Consider the following 16,923-nt stretch of genomic DNA (forward strand, 5'->3'; position numbering starts at 1 on the left):
CACACCTGTGCTGATCCCTACACAGGTCAAAGGGAACTGTGAGACAAGTACTTTAGTAATAAGAACTGCATGTATCTGGAAATACTCTCTGGTGTTTGATCTAAATCTTTGTGGGAATGTTCCAACTACTTGATACATTTCCTGTCCATCCATTTAAACGTGTCACTTTGAAGGCTGGCCAACTGATATCTGAAAAGCTGCCCTCATGTTTGTGTGATCACAGCTTGCAATTTCTGTAGTGAACAAATTAACCTTCCCTAACTGTTTCAGCGTGAAAAAGTGCAAAGGGCAGGCATGTGCATTTTCAATTATGTGTTGTGCAGATGTTGCTGGAGATGAGATATCCAGCTGTTACAGATGTCCCAGATGTTGCCAAAGACTTGTCACTAGAGATTGAGCGAGATGGATATGCTGTGTGAAAATAAATGATGTTAAGAGTGTGTTATTTCACCCTCCTCATTTGATCAACACCACCTCAATTGCATTTTACTTTGCGACCGCATTTTGAGTTAACTCTATCTGTACTGAATACATTGCATTTGTGAAAGCTATATGCATTTGGGATGAGATAGTGATAATGGGAACTGCAGATGCTGGAGAATCCAAGATAATAAAATGTGAGGCTGGATGAACATAGCAGGCCAAGCAGCATCTCAGGACCACAAAAGCTGACGTTTCAGGCCTAGACCCTTCATCAGAGAGGGGGATGGGGTGAGGGTTCTGGAATAAATAGGGAGAGAGGGGGAGGCGGACCGAAGATGGAGAGAAAAGAAGATGGGGGGGAGGAGAGTATAGGTGGGGAGGTAGGGAGGGGATAGGTCAGTCCAGGGAAGACGGACAGGTCAAGGAGGTGGGATGAGGTTAGTAGGCAGGAGATGGAGGTGCAGCTTGGGGTGGGAGGAAGGGATGGGTGAGAGGAAGAACAGGTTAGGGAGGCAGACACAGGTTGGACTGGTTTTGGGATGCAGTGGGTGGAGGGGAAGAGCTGGGCTGGTTGTGTGGTGCAGTGGGGGGAGGGGACGAACTGGGCTGGTTTTGGGATGCGGTGGGGGAAGGGGAGATTTTGAAGCTGGTGAAGTCCACATTGATACCATTGGGCTGCAGGGTTCCCAAGCGGAATATGAGTTGCTGTTCCTGCAACCTTCGGGTGGCATCATTGTGGCACTGCAGGAAGCCCATGATGGACATGTCATCTAAAGAATGGGAGGGGGAGTGGAAATGCTTAGCGACTGGGAGGTGCAGTTGTTTATTGCGAACCGAGCGGAGGTGTTCTGCAAAGCGGTCCCCAAGCCTCCGCTTGGTTTGGGATGTTGTTCAAAAGGATGATATTTCTATTCACCTCCACATAATAGGCTTTGTTTTATTCATTCATGTGGATGTGGACATCATTGCTGTGAGTCAGAAGTCACATGTAGACCAAACCAGGTAAGGATGGCAGATTTACTTCCCTAAAAGACATAGTCATTACTAGACTCTTAATTCCAGATTCCATATGGAATTCAAATTCCACCATTTGCCATTGCTGCATTCAAACCCAAGTCCCCAGAACGTTACCTGGGTCTCCGGATTAATAGACTAGCAATAACACCACTAGGCTATTGCCTACCTGAAAATATATTCATATGTTATTCCAACAACAGTTACCAACCTTTCAGTGATTATGCAAACAAGGTCTTAATATTCTTCTAATTTTTCTGCTCACCACTTGAAATATTGAATTCCGTTGAGCATTTTCCATCTGTTTCAAAATGATGTTTCTAGTGGAGACAACATTGAGTATTTCTGTCTATAGCTTGTGTTACAGCTGTGGCTTAATTGGCAGTGTGTTTGCCTCTGAAATAAGAAGGTCCTAGGTTCAAGTGCCGCTACAAGCACTTGGTAGGCCAATAGAATACTAAAGACAAGATGTTAAAACAAGCTCTGATCAATTTCATCAGGCAGATGTTGAACACCTCATTGAAAAAATGCAGGTGAGCTATCTCTAATGTCTTGGCCAACATTTACCTCTCAACCAATACCACAAAACAACAGTTTATTTGATCATTAACACGTGGGGAGGTGACGGCTTAGTAGTATTATTGCTGGATTGTTAATCCAGAGAACCAGATATCATTCTGGGAACCCAGGTTTAAATCCTGCCACAGCATATGGTGGAATTTGAATTTAATAAAATATCTGCAATTAAAAATCTAACGATGACTACGAATCCATTGCTGATTGCCAAGAAAAACCCATCTGGTTCACTAATGTTGTATCAGTGATAATGGGAACTGCAGATGCTGGAGAATCCAAGATAAAAAAGTGTGGAGCTGGATGAACACAGCAGGCCAAGCAGCATCTCAGGAGCACAAAAGCTGACGTTTCGGGCCTAGACCCTTCATCGGGTCGGGGGGGGGGAATGATCTAGGCCCGAAACGTCAGCTTTTGTGCTCCTGAGATGCTGCTTGGCCTGCTGTGTTCATCCAGCTCCACACTTTGTTATCTTGGTTCACTAATGTTCTTTAGGGAAGGAGACTGCCCTCCTTACCTGGTCTGGCCTACTTTTGACTCCAGCCCTGCAGCAATATGGTTGACTCTTAACTGCCCTCTGGGCAATTAGTGATGGGCAATAAATGCTGCCGAGCCAGCGACACCCTCATCCCATGAGTGAATAAAGAATAAAAGACATGGCTATTTGATTAATTATTCTACACGTGCAAATTGACCATGTTTCCTATATTATAGCAGTGTCACAACTTTTCAAATATACTTAATTGAATGTTAATTGCTCAAAGACATTTAGTGGTCTGGAAGATCAATTAATGCAAAGTATTTGTTTTTACGACTTAAGTTTTTTTCTTGGAACTACATTTCTTAGTTTAGTTTAGGCTCTTGAGGAATGATAGCATCTTCAAAACAATTTCAGCAACTGCACACTGGCAAAATTATATTTTTTTAACTCTGTGTGAAGTATATAAATGCAGTTAATCACTAACAGTGGGATATCAGACAAGATAAGTCACCTATTCAAAATAATTGATGTATGTTTCCAGGACACTCATCAACAGCATAATCTCTCTGATGAAGGGTCTAGGCCCGAAACGTCAGCTTTTGTGCTCCTGAGATGCTGCTTGGCCTGCTGTGTTCATCCAGCTTCACACTTTGTTATCTTGGATTCTCCAGCATCTGCAGTTCCCATTATCTCTAATCTAACAAGTATTGCATTACATAGATAGCACTTGTTAGATACCATTGGCCATCAACATGTTTTAATGTCTCTGTTAGGAAGCATGTTGTTCATTTTCTATATCACATATCACTTAGGGATGGCTGATTTTCCAACTGATTTTCTAAGACAATGGTGAAAAATTTAGCTAAATGCAGTGAAAATGGAAGAATTAGCTTCTCAAAACAAGCAAATTTTTTCCACTTTCACCCTTAGGTTTTAAAAAGGCAGTTCTGAATCTCGTTAATGAGAGGCAACTATCTTATTTTCACACATTTGATTTTCGCTACTACCTGAATCATTTCATTTTCACATGGCTCCTAGTTTTCATCTCCTTTCCCAAGAAAGTGGACCCTAAAAATTCCTAACATGAAGGTGAAGTGGGTGCCTGGTAGCAGCAGCAGCTCACCACTTGCTTTTCTGTGCCTTTAGATAGCTCCTTTTTCATCACAATGGTCTCAGCACTCCCTGTGGACACTGACCTCCTCCTCCCTTTAGCTATGCAAACTGTCATCACCATACCACCACCACATCATTGTGGCTGATTTTGGACCAACTCACTCACCCCTTCAGGACTTTACTTGGAGCTCAGGGACTCCTATGCTTTACATGTTCCTTCCAGGTCACCTTGTGCACAGGGCACACATATATCTCATGCATTGGCACAAGGTGCACCTTATTGCTCTCAGCCTGCTTTCTTAGCACCTTTCTGTGCAATCGGAGAGGCAGGCAGCATGAGCAGGTTTAGAGCACTGAATAGTTAAGGGGGTGGACATGTTACCGTATGGCCCACTACCACATCAATGTCACAGCATGTACTTCAAACAAATGGCCATGTCTGAAAGTCAAAGGGGACCACCCCTTAGTGGAGTCAAGCATGACTACTATTAATCATTGTGTTCGCTGAACCAGTCAACAAGCTCACCTGATTCTGGTCCAGGCATTAAGAGTGGTCAGTCAGGGGCTTGGTCTTACTGGAAGCAAGGGAACTGTTTCCTTGCACTCCAGGCTTGCAGGTCAAGTGCAACAGTCAAGGGATTACAGATATATTAGTCGGAATGCTTTGGAGATGAGAGTTTACAGTTGAGCTGTTCTCCATCGGTGCTCAGTGATGGTCTACAGTCAGTCTTGGTGATCTGGGCAATAATGGTCAGGAAGTTTATCAGGGGTTAGTATGTGGAGACCTGGGAGAGTGGGAAACTCAAGAGATTGGGATTTATTGGTCTGGGTCAGTAAGGGAATGATTGTGGTGAAAGTGGGCAATAGAAAATAGAAGGATAGGATCTCAGAGAGCACTAGGCATCCAGGAGCTCCAGGATTAGAAGCGTTATATAAGTGACAATGCCTCTGGCCTTAACATGGGGGCAGTGCACAGCCAACAAGGGACTGGTGATTTGCAAAACATAGGATTAGGGGTAAATTGTGGATGTTAATGGTGATATAAAGTTGACGAACAGTAGTAGGTGAAGTCTGTAATGTTACCAAGGACATAGAAACAGCAACATAAAGGGAACATGGCGGGGGATCATCCCAAGTCTCAAGCAGAGCCTGCAAGTCCTTCCTGAGGACACAAAGCTGAAGCTTTCCTTGCTCACAACTCAACCATTTAATACGGAAGCAAAACTCAAAGGTACAAATAGATGACATAGGAGCAGAAGTGGGCCATTTGGCCCTAGAGTCTATTGTCCTATTCGGTAAAATCATGACTAATTCTTTTATGTTTTGAACTCCATGTTTGCGTCTACCCTCTGATAACCTTTGATCCCCTTGTCTCACAAGAATCTGTCTACCTCTGTTTTAAAATCTTCAATGATTCCACCTGTACCGCATTCTGAGGTAAAGAGCTCCAAAGTCACATGACCCTCAGAGAGAAAGAATTTGTGAACAAGGACAAAGGAGATGGAACAAGGAACAGTACAGCACAGAAAAAGGTCCCTCTGGCCCTTCAAGCCAGCACCAACACATTTTGCTCTTCCATTCTAAAACTGTCTTCAATTTTGTGGTCCGTGTCCCTTGATTCCCTTTGTATTCATGTATTCGTCCAGGTGCTTCTTGAATGCTACCATTGTATCTGCTCTACCACATTTCTCCTCTTTCTCTCCTGGAAAATGTGGTTTATGATTTTAAGGCAGTGGCCCCCTAGTTCTGGGATGATTCAAATGAGGCAACATTCTTTTCCATCCACTTTGTCAAGAACATTCAGATCCTACACACTTCAATCATGTCACACTTCACTTTTCTAAACTCCAGTAGAAAGAAGCCCAGCCTGCCTAACCTATCCTCGTAAGACAACCCACTCATTCCAGGCATCAGCCCATTAAACTTCCTTGGAACCACTTCTGATACATTTGTATCCTTCATAAAAGAAGGAGACCAAAATTAGACACGGTATTGGTGATGAGAAATTTTGTCTAGCCAGTGCCCTATTTAATTGGAGCACAAAAGCTTCACTTTTATGTTTATTTCCTCTGGTAATAAAGAATAACATTTCAGTAGCCTTTTTGATTATGTGCTGTACCTGCACATAATTTTATAGAACTCATGCATCAGAACATCGATATCCCTCTGCACTCATAATTCCATAGTCATTCTCCCTTCAACTAACTCCCTGCTTTTTTATTCTTTCTGTCAAAAAAAATCACATTTTTCCACATTACACTCTATCTGCTAGATTTTTGCTCACTCACCCAAGCTGTCTATATCCATCTGGAACACTCTTATGCCTCCTTCAAATGACACTTTCCTGGTGCCATTTGTGAATTTAGCTACCATGCTTTTGTTCCCCTCGTCTACCATCAATGTGAATTCTAAAATGTTGAGGTCCCATCATAGATACCTACAGAACTTGTCACATCCTGACAATCAGGCAAAAACTATTTTATGCAGACTCTCTTTTCTGCCAGCCAGCCAATCTTCTATCCACATTCTATTTTAACCCCTACACCATGAGTTTTATTTTCTGCAATAACCTTTGATGTAGCACCTATGGCACATAACTTCTGGAAATCGAAATATAGCACGTCTATGGGCTTCCCTCTATCTGAAGTGCAAGTTATTCTTTTAAGGAACTCCAATAAGTTGTTTAAATATGTTTTCCACCTTGACTGCCAATTCATGCAAAGTGTGCAGAATAAATAACTACATATTTCTCTTCAGCGATATAATTCTTTGAAAGTCATGCTTTACTATGAACAATTGCATTGATCATGCACCCACTGATACAATAAATTGCCCTACTGGCAATAAATTACAATTCATTGGCAGGTCCTTTTCTTTACAAGAATGAACATTAAAAATTTTAGACTCAAGCAATCATGAACATGACATAGTTTACACTAATTTCTTTCTTGTCATGTCAGAGAAACATGTCTAATTGATGCAAAGTTAGAAATCTCACTTAGGTTTATCATTTCTGAACATATTTCGTACCTGACACTGGATGGCAATGCTTTGGAGCTGCCACATTCAGACCCTGAACTGTAAGAATGCAAGGACACGGCCTGTGTTTTTCAACTGTGGCTTTTTTTGTTGTTATAATAGTGGATTAATGCCCGCATTTAATTCTACGATAATAACTCTTTGGTTCTGAAATAACTTCCATACAAGGTTATATATCTCAAAGCTCCTTGTCAAGGCATGGCAGTGAATCCTTTGCAAAGAATGTGTTAGGCAATATCATGATACTTCATTACAATTGATGTGAGAGCTGACATGATGCTCCATTTCCACCATTCCCCATAGATAATTGGTTCATATATCTGTGACGGACCTCATAATTAGTGCATTCCTCATGGCCTTGGTACATATTCAAAGACAATATCAAAGAAGAGACAAATTACCATGCCATCACCAATCCTAGCAAACAGACTGTAATAGCTGCTGCACAGCTTTCCTGATGAAGCAACAATTGAAGAGTTCCCAAGCAGCAAAGGAGAATGACCAGATCCCTCAACTGCAGACCTCACTGTCATTTTCTACAGCTCTTAGAAATCCATTGTAGGGAGACAGAATGGATGTCTCGGATCATCATCATTGGACAGTGCCATCTACTGAAGCAGGACTTGTTCTCAAGAGGACTGGGTGACCCAGTTACCAGTTCCATTGAATTTTTATGCCATTATTTTGTTTCAAGGAGCAACTGGGAACTTGTGTGGCATCTCTCAATCTGGCACTCACAAATGTATCTCAGATATCATTAATGCCATTTTCTCCAGATTGCAGTAGTTCATATCCTTCTCCCTCGTCAAGCTGCTGAGTGAGAATTTCTGACTTCGCTGGCTTCCCCCAGCTTGCAGGTTTCTGATTGTCTGGTGGTAACACGGGAAGCAGTCCCTGGTTAATGCAAAGCACATGTGACATTGATGTTCTCCAGTCCTTTAACATTCTCATCCACCCCATTGTATGCTTGGTATTTTGACAGGATACAACTTTCAAGTATCTACATTTTACAGTTACTCCTTACCATGTGGGAGAAAACAGCAGTCAATAGCTTTGCATGGCACTAATTTTAATTAGATTTTGAGGCTTTAGTCTGGTTATGATATCTGAATGTTGTGTATTGAGGTCTTGAAAACGGGAGAATTCTGAGGCACGTTCTTTATACTCTTGCATCTTGCATACTCTTGGCTAGTCTTCAGTGTTTCAGAGTTCCTGGAGACTGCCCTGAAGTGCTTGAGCATCTGGTAGGTCAGTGTTTAACCTGGGAGAGGTAGTGCTTTGTGTAAATTCTCTCAGGTGCCAAACGCACTATGAGGGAGAGTGAGCTGCCCATTGTACATCTCCCAGCCTCGAACTGCAGTGTGCTCCCTTCCAAAGCTGCTGGAGAGAATGAACTTTGGCCACAGAGATGTGCAGAATCAACATGATTCTGTCTTCTCACTCACAAGGTGACAGTGGATGCGCTATGCCTGGCAATCCCTACAATGCTTGTAGTCTCAGCGTCACCCACATTTAAATACTTAACCTTGAGTCATCAATGGCACAGTTCAAGGATCTGTCACATCTGATGCTGTCTCAGTGGAGGAGTCGTTGTTTGCGATGAGATGAACAATACTTGGCCATTACAACTTCTTGCATCCTTGGGGTATCTTAAAAGGCCGATCATCTGTCACATGGATGTGGCTTCCAATAGGTCTGACAACCATCGCGGCTGAGATTTTAGGAGTGCAAGTGAGCATATATTTACAAAAGCACAACGCCGTGAATAACAGATCACTTATACCATTGATCTTTGCATCAGCAAGAAGTGTGCTATGAGTTTGCTCTATTTAATTAGGCCCTCCAACATGGCACAAATGGTGGAAGATATCCTAAGTTCTATCCCCAACCTCAACATTTCTCATTTTAGTTGGGGGTGGAATTGGGGGACAGGCTGTAGTTTGCAAACACACGGTTTGCAGATGCAGCTGTCAGTTAAATGCACTGTTAGCATGAGGTGGGTGTCTATAGGTCCTTTGATGGAAAGGTCAGTCAGATAACCTTTAGGAGGAGAGTTGGGTACACTTTGGTGAGGTGCCATGTCCCACTTGCATTGTTAATTGTAGATAATAGTATGTATAACATGTGCATAGCACCTCTGGAACTGACAAACTTGTAAAAAAACCTGGCAAACCTAAAAAGGTGTATTGAGACCAAAGAATCTTGGCCGGTCAGAAGTTGTGAAACCATTCAAAGCTTTGTTTTTCAGAATAACAATGGTTTCCATAACAACGAGTGTAGTGTTCCACAAAGAAATTTAAAGTACAAAATTTTTTTTTTCACTTGTGTGCATGGGTACTTGGTGATGCTGAGTTAGCTTGCAGGGTGGGTGGAGGGTGGAAATAGGTACAAAGTTGGTCCTAGGAGTCTAAGGGTCCATGGAGAATGGATAAACAGTGAGTGGACAGCATTGGAGGTTAGCTCAGTTGGCTGGACAGCTGGTTTGCGATGCAGGGTGATGCCTACAGTGTGGAAGCAGACCATTCGACCCATTGAGTCCATGCCAACTCTCCGAAGAGCATCCAACCCAGACACATCCCCTACATCCCTGCATTTCCCATCCTAGACACTATGGGCATTTTAGTACAGCCAATCCACCTAACTTGCACATCTTTGGACTGCGGGAGAAAACTGGAGCACTTGGAGGGAATTCACGCAGCTATGGGGAGAATGTGCAAACTCCACACAGACGGTACAGCCTGAGGCTGGAATCAATCCCAGGTCCCTGGTGCTATGAGCCACCATGCCACCCTTGCTATATTCCCACACTAGGTGAGGTCATTTATCAACCTTCTCAACCTTACCCCTCATGGTGACCCTTACGTTAAACTCATTACAAGTGGGCTTTCTTTAATGAGACAGCAGATTTATGGAACTACAGCATCGTCCACATACAAGTGTGATACGTAGTGGGTATTAAGTGTCATGGATGTGTGAGGGTGAAGGCTGGAGGACCAATTTACATTTTATTGTTTTGTGTTAATTTTTGAACGCAGTACTTGTCAACTTCCAATCCACAATCCCCTATCACCACACCCGACCCCCAACAATTTCCTGCCAATTTGGGTTTCCCACCTCTGTGTACACAAGCTGGGAAGGACATGTGGCCTCTTAGCATCAGTGCTATTTCAATGGCAGCTTTCTTACAGATGATTTTACCTTTTGGTGAAAGTGGAAAATGGGCATCGGTAGGTTGACCAGCAACAATGAATCCTTTTCCTTCCATAAGACCATAAGAATTACATCATTCAGTCCATTATGTTTGCTCCACCATGCAATCTTAACTGGTATGTGTCTCAACCCCATTCTCTCGCCTTCTCCCCACAACCCTTGATCCCTCACTAATCAAGAACCTATCTATCCCTATATTAAACACACTCAATGTATTGGCCTCCATAACCCTCTGCAGCAATGAGTTCCACAGATTAACCCTCTGTGGCTGAAGAAGTATCTCCTCATCTCAGGTCTGAAGAGTCATCCTTTTCACTCTGAGGCTGTACCCTCAGGTCTTAATCTCTCCTACTAGAGGAAACATTTTCTCCATGTCTACTCTACTCAGGCTTCTTATTACTCTGTAAATTTTAATCAAATCTCCCTCATCCCTCTAAATTCCATCAGATACTGACCTTGAGTCCTCATATGACTAGCCTCCATTCTTGAAATAATTCTTGTGAACCTTTTCTGGAACCCCTCCAATGACAGTACATCCCTCCTTAGATATGGGGTCCAAAGTACTCACATTATTCCAAATGTGGTCTGACCAGAGCCTTATATCGCCTCAGTAGTATATCCCTGCTCCTGTATTTAGCCATTAAGTCAAAGGTTTGCAGATTCTTTCAGGTGATTCTTTTACCCAAAGCTCAGACTGCTGTCTTAGGTGGAGGTAAATACCTGATAATATTTGATGAAGAACTTCAGGGGCCTATGCTTAGTAGTCATAGACAGGGTGGATAGTCAGAGGTGTTCTCCCAGGGTGGAAGAGAGCACAGGTTCAAGGTTAGAGGAGGAAAGTTTAGGGCACAAATGCAGGGAAACATTTTCAGAGAGAGTCATGGGTGCCTGGAATGTACTGCCAGTGGAGGTGGCAGAAGCAGACATATTAGCAACATTTAAGGCTTATTTTGATAGACACATGAACATGAGGTGAACAGAGGAACACACATGGGCAATAAGTAGAAGGTCTAAATAAGGATTAGGAATCAGCACAGGCTTGGTGGGCTGAAGGGCCCATTCCCATGTTGTGTTGTATTGTTGCCACATTTATCCCTTGATGAATACAGCTGGAACAGATGACATGACTGTTTCTCTAATTGCTGTTTATGTGAATTTTTAAATTTGTTGCAGAGCATCACTTTTTACAACAGTGTCTACACTTCAAAAGAAAACAGTGCAAGAAGGAAGTTATGTTGTCTGCAGACATTTTTTGGTAAATTTTTGATTTTGACTTTTTGCCAATTCATTTCCCTTAGTTTCACACTTTCATACAAATTCCTAATTATCTCCAGTTGATGGAGATGCAAAGTGAAAGTAAAGTTGCCACAGTACTGGCAGGGGGTGGAGGGCTCTCTCATTAGAGAGAGAGGTGACTGGTGGAGGTTTAACCTGAGGATCACCACACATCAGGCAAGTGGAGGTTGAGGAGGAGGGTCCTTCACAGTATCCTCAGCTGGTGCAGGAATTGAACCCACACTGTTAGACTCACGCTGCATTGCAAGCCAGCTGTCCAGCCAACTGAGAACATATATAAATGGTAACTACCTTAATAGGATAGAGGAGCAATACAAGAACGTGAGATTCGCTGATGTTACAATGACTAGGAACAGAGATTCGCTGATGTTACAATGACTAGGAACAGAGATTTAAGGGTTTGGGCAAGATGTACCACAGCAGGTGGCAGGGATCTGTACCTAAGGAGATTGGTAGAAGCAGAGATGATCATAGATTTTCAACAAACATTTGGCGGAATTTAGTGGCAAATAAACTTGCAGGGCCACTGGGGTGAATGAAAGGAAAAGCATTGACTGTAAACTTTACAGAGAGCCAGCATGGATTCACTGGGCTGAACAGTCCATTTCCTTATCATAAGAGCTCTATGGAATAGATTTTTAAGTATGGTTAGGAACCTAACACCTGAATGAATTCCAGGTACCAAAGCCATACCCCATGTTGCTCTTGTGCTGGAAACTGAGGATACAAATATCCTAATTGGCCACTTTGTTTAGAACCAACATAATCAAAGATCTCTCCCCCAATATACTGTCTTCCACCTTCTTTCATTGGGCAGAAGATATAACAGTTTGAATATACATAAAAATAGGTTCAAGAACAGATTCTTGCCCAATGTTATCATATTTTTAAATGAATTTCTCAAATGTTAATTATGATCTCTCTCTCTGGACCTTCTCTGCAGGTGTAACACTGTATTCTGCACTCTGTTCTGCTACCCTGATGCACTTTGTATGGTGGAACCTGCCCGTACAGCTCTCAGAACAACACTGTTCACTACATCACAGTACACGTGACAATAATTAATCAATAAACCAGTTAGTGGTGCTGAGTATCTCTAGGAGATGGCAGTAGCCCCTGATGACATCAGCAAAGGTAGACAGCAGCAAGAGATTAAAACAGACTGCTCCTCAGAAGGTCAGGACCTTGAATGTGGCAGAGACCAGGCATGGAGGACAGGGTTAAAAGCAGCACTTATGTCAGTACTGGTTGGCACTTTAGAATTGATCCTAAATGGAAAGATTACTCAGGTTTAGAAGGCAAACTTGAAAGCTGTGCGTGAATGTGTTCAAGTCTGTTTGGACTCGTCAGAAAGTAATATAAAAATTACAAACTTGAATAGACTGGTCCTTAACAAACTCTTCAAGGAATTGAAGAGGTTTCTAATTGGCAGAAATGGTGTTACCTTTCTCCCTTCAACCCTTTGAATGTTCAAAACTGTTCATATGGAGATTTTTAATTCCACCCAGCCAGAATCTCTACTCAGTGGCACTTTGAACATCAGACCTTCCGAGTAATTGTGTATTAAGAGTTATTTCTCAAAATGAAATAGATTTACAAGGACAGTTATTGGAACATGAGCTCTACAGAAAGAGATTGTGGAGGCAGAGTTTTGGAACATAACTTAAAGAAGATAATTTAGAATTTGAAGAAGGATATAAAAAGCCTATCAAAGGTATTTTGTTCTGCTGCAACGTAGTTCTCCATCTCCATAATCATAAAAATGGGACTAAGAGGAATGTGTACCTACTTTCTTAAGATGAGCAGTAGCTAGCCTCATCCCTTAACTTGGTCCAGTTGGCTGCCAGGCAAGAAGTAAATACTGCTGTTCTGAACTTGCACCTCCTCAGGTGTGGATGTCTTTGTAGAACTAACCACAGAATGATGAAAACCAACAGGGCAGCAGGGGCTTAAGGAAGAAAGGAGGTTATCAAACACATTGTGCAACTAAAACACATTAATTTATTCTTACGTTCACAACCTAATACATACTCATGAAGTTTATTTAAGGCTCATACATTGTTTCCAGCTCTTGGCAGCACTGAAATAAATGCATTTAACAGTGCAGTTTGGCTCACTTTTTGCAAGACGGCCAAAACTTCCTACTTGCTACCAAATTGCACTCAGGTTATGCTGTATTCATCAAATAAGTATTCATCAACATGTTTGTGGAAACTCCAACTGTGTTCAGTAGGATCATCCGTAACCTGGATTAATATCAGCAGCATCAATTAATATCTAATTACCAGTATCCAAGGGTGGACTTGTTTAGACCACAGAACATAGAACTCTGCAGCATATGAAAAGGCCCTTTGGCCCACAGTGTTGATCTGATCATCATAAACTAAACAAATTAAACTAATCCCTTCTGCCTGTCCTTAGTCCATATCTCTCCATTCCTTGCATATTCCTTGCTTATCTAAAAGTCTATGAAACACCTTTATCATTCCTGCCTCCAACACCACCCCATGCAGCACATTCCATACTCCTACCACTCTCTGTGTAAAAAAGCTGTCCGTCACATCTCCTTTGAACTTTCCCCCTCTCACTTTAAATGCGTGCCCCCTGGTATTAGACATTTCAACTCTGGGAAAAAGATTCTGCCTGTCAACCCTATCTATGCACCTCATAATTTTACTGACTTATATCAAGTCTCCCCTCAGCCTCCACTTCTTCAGAGAAAACAACTTGAGTTTTCCTAGCCTTTCCTTATATCTCATATCCTCTAATCCAGACAGCATCTTGGTAAACCTCTTCTGTACCCTCCCCAAAGCCCCCACATACTTTCGTGTAATGTGGCAATCAGAGTTGAACACGGTACTCTAAGTAATGCCGAAGCAAAACCTTATCAAGCTGCAACATGACATCCTTACTCTTGTAATTAATTCCATGACCAATAAAAGCAAGCATACCACATGCCTTCTTTACCACCCTATCTACTTAAGTGGGCACTTTCAGGCAGCCATGGGCTTGAATCCCAAGATCCCTCTGTATACCAATGCTGGTCAGGGTCCTGCCATTAACTGTATAATTTTCCTTAACATTTGATCTCCGAAGGTGTAGCACCTCACATTTAAACAGATTAAACTCCATCTGCCATTTCTCTGCCCATATCTGCAACTGATCGATATCCCACTGTATCCTTTGACAACTTTCTACACTATCCACAGCTCCACTTACTAAACCCACGCGTCTACATTTTCATCCAAGTCATTTATAGATATCACCAACAGCAGAGGTTCCAGTACAGATCCATGCCTGGACACCACTAGTCACGGACGTCCAGCCTGAAAAACACGCTTCCACCACTACTCTCTGTCTTCAATGGGCAAGTCAATTCTGAAACTATGCGGCCGAGTCACCGTGAATCCCATGCATCCTAAGTTTCTGGATATGCCTACCATGAAGGGCCTTGTTAAAAGCCTTACTAAAATCCATGGACAACAACAACTGCTCTACACTCATCGATCACCTTCTCGAAAAATTCAGTCAAGCTAGTAAGGCACGACCTGTCCTGCACAAAGCCATGCTGACTGGCCCTAATTAGTTCATGCTCTACCAAATGTGCATAAATCCTATCCTTAAGAATTCTCTCCAATAGCTTCATAACTACCGATGTGAGACTCACTGGACGACAGTTTCCTGGATTATCCCTATTTCACTCATGAAAAGGGCCTTCGGGAATTATCCTCCCTATTGCTCTTCAAGAGAACCAACACCATTTCTTTCTTGATCTCAGAATACCCTAGCCTGTTAGTATGCTATCACTATCCTCCATATCCTTCTCATGGGTGAATGCTGACACAAAGTAATCATTCAGGATTTCCCCCACATCCTCTGCCTCCAAGCACAAGTTCCCTCCTTTATCCTTGAGTGGTCCTACCTTCTCCTTATTGATCCACTTGTTTTTAATGTGTCTTTAAGAAGTTGCTTTTTATTCTATGCTCAATTCCAAAAATAAATAACTTGATACTACATTCCAATGCCTGTTACACATCTTTGAGACCATTAAGCAAACCTACAGGTCACATTAAATCAGACACCCCTTTCTGACAAATGTCTTACCATGTGACTGGCTGTACCTGCTGCACATTTTCAGGAAGAGGCTGGTCACGTGTTTCAGGTAGGAGTAAACAGAAACTTCCTGCCAATAAAATGAAACTGCCCATAAGCAGGAAAGGCAATATCCTGTTATACGTTCCTAAAAGACACAAGGCAAGAATTTTACAAATGGCTGGGAACTGCCAAAAGTGCGATCTCAGTCACAATATAGCAAGTTAGATTTGTAGGTATGCTAATAATACACAATGCTAATTATTGTTCTCCTAAGGCAAACCATTCAGGCCTGGTTACAACTTCAAATCATAAATTCCCTACAGAGTGGAAACAGACAAGTTGGCCGATCATGTCCACACCGAACCCCCAAACAGTATCCCACCCTATCCCTATAACCCAGCATTTCCCATGGCTAATCCATCTAGCCTGCACATCCCTAGATACTATGGGCAATTTAGCATGGGCAATCCACCTAATCTGCACATCTTTGGACAGTGGGAAGAAACCCGCACAGACACGGGGAGAATGTGCAAACTGCACACAGACAGTCACCCGAGGCTGGAAGCGAATCTGGGTCCCTGGCGCTGTGAGCCAGCAGTGCTAACCACTGAGCCATTGTGCCACCCTAGAACACGATTAAGCAACATTATAAAGCAACTCAGAGTGGTCATGAAGAGACTTCCCTGCTGGCAAATATCTGTAAATTGGAACTTTGGGTAAATCACATAAAATGCGATCAAAAGATAGAATAAACATGAATAATCAAAGTAGTCTTTATCATACCGAGCCCGATGCTGGCATTATTGCTGCCTCTCTCCAGAGGTAAATTATTAAAAATAAACTTTAAAAAATACTAGAGCTAAAAAAAAGCAAAACAAAACCAAAAAACAAGAAAAAGGAAAAGGAAAAAGAAGAGCAGACAGAATGGATGAGATTACTCTGCCACCATCTTGCAATTTGCAAATGTAGGTACGCCTTGAGAGGAAAGGGGTAGAAAGGGCAAATGGAAGTGGAACTCCGCTTAAAGCATTTCCCCTCCTAATCTCTTTCACACCCTCCCTCACCTACACATTCACCCAGATCCATGGTCATGGTCTGCCATAACACAAGGGCCTTCAAAGCCCAAATACCAGCCAAAGACATCTCAATAATCAGAGCAAGGGAACCAGTAGCGGGAACATAGGAGTAATCAGAAAAGGAAATAAAGCGCTTACATCATGTTTCTCTGCACATTTATGAACCATTAAAAAATTTTCAGAGTTCCAGTGTCCCATCTCTCCATTAATTTTGCTTATCATGTGTCAAGTGGCCTTCTGCATTATGAAGAATAGAATGATCAGAGTGAAAGACAGTGAGTGTCTGTGAATGGGATGGATCGTTGCTGGTAGAACTGCTTTGTGCAGGGGGCTGGGGCTGCAGTTGAGAATGGATAATGGGTTCATAAGTAATGAGCCGGGAGGCAGCCCTGCCTCAGATCACTAAACTGTGCCTCACTCAGTCTCTGCCAGGAGTCCCTGCCAGTTCATTAGAAGACTGAAGGCACAAGGTTACATCATGCTCTTTCTTCGCCAAAGATACAGGCCATTCATCAGTTTGGACTTTCTGTGGCTTCAGTCCTTGTTACGCTGCAGTGATGTGCAATGTGTAACTTCCAGTACCATTCTAGCAACAAGTGCAGG

The 16,923-nt window shown here is 42.5% G+C and overlaps 1 protein-coding gene across 3 annotated transcripts in view; it reads right to left on the bottom strand.

Annotated features, from left to right (window-relative positions):
- LOC125450660 (organic cation/carnitine transporter 2-like) overlaps positions 1-16,923 on the bottom strand; it is a 137,114-nt gene that overhangs the window by 16,507 nt on the left and 103,684 nt on the right. For 2 of the 3 annotated variants that reach the window (XM_048526680.2, XM_059644844.1), the window contains exons 9-10: positions 15,254-15,389; positions 12,939-13,097 (exon numbers count right to left, since the gene is read on the bottom strand). In XM_048526680.2, the coding sequence (XP_048382637.1) occupies positions 12,965-13,097; positions 15,254-15,389 (269 nt within the window). In that variant the 3' untranslated portion in view covers positions 12,939-12,964. Of the gene's footprint in view, positions 1-12,938; positions 13,098-15,253; positions 15,390-16,923 lie in introns of those variants that run through there. The other variant, XM_059644845.1, reaches the window with a different exon arrangement.

The sequence above is a fragment of the Stegostoma tigrinum genome, chromosome 3 (genome assembly GCF_030684315.1).
Source record: "Stegostoma tigrinum isolate sSteTig4 chromosome 3, sSteTig4.hap1, whole genome shotgun sequence".
Taxonomy (NCBI): domain Eukaryota; kingdom Metazoa; phylum Chordata; class Chondrichthyes; order Orectolobiformes; family Stegostomatidae; genus Stegostoma; species Stegostoma tigrinum.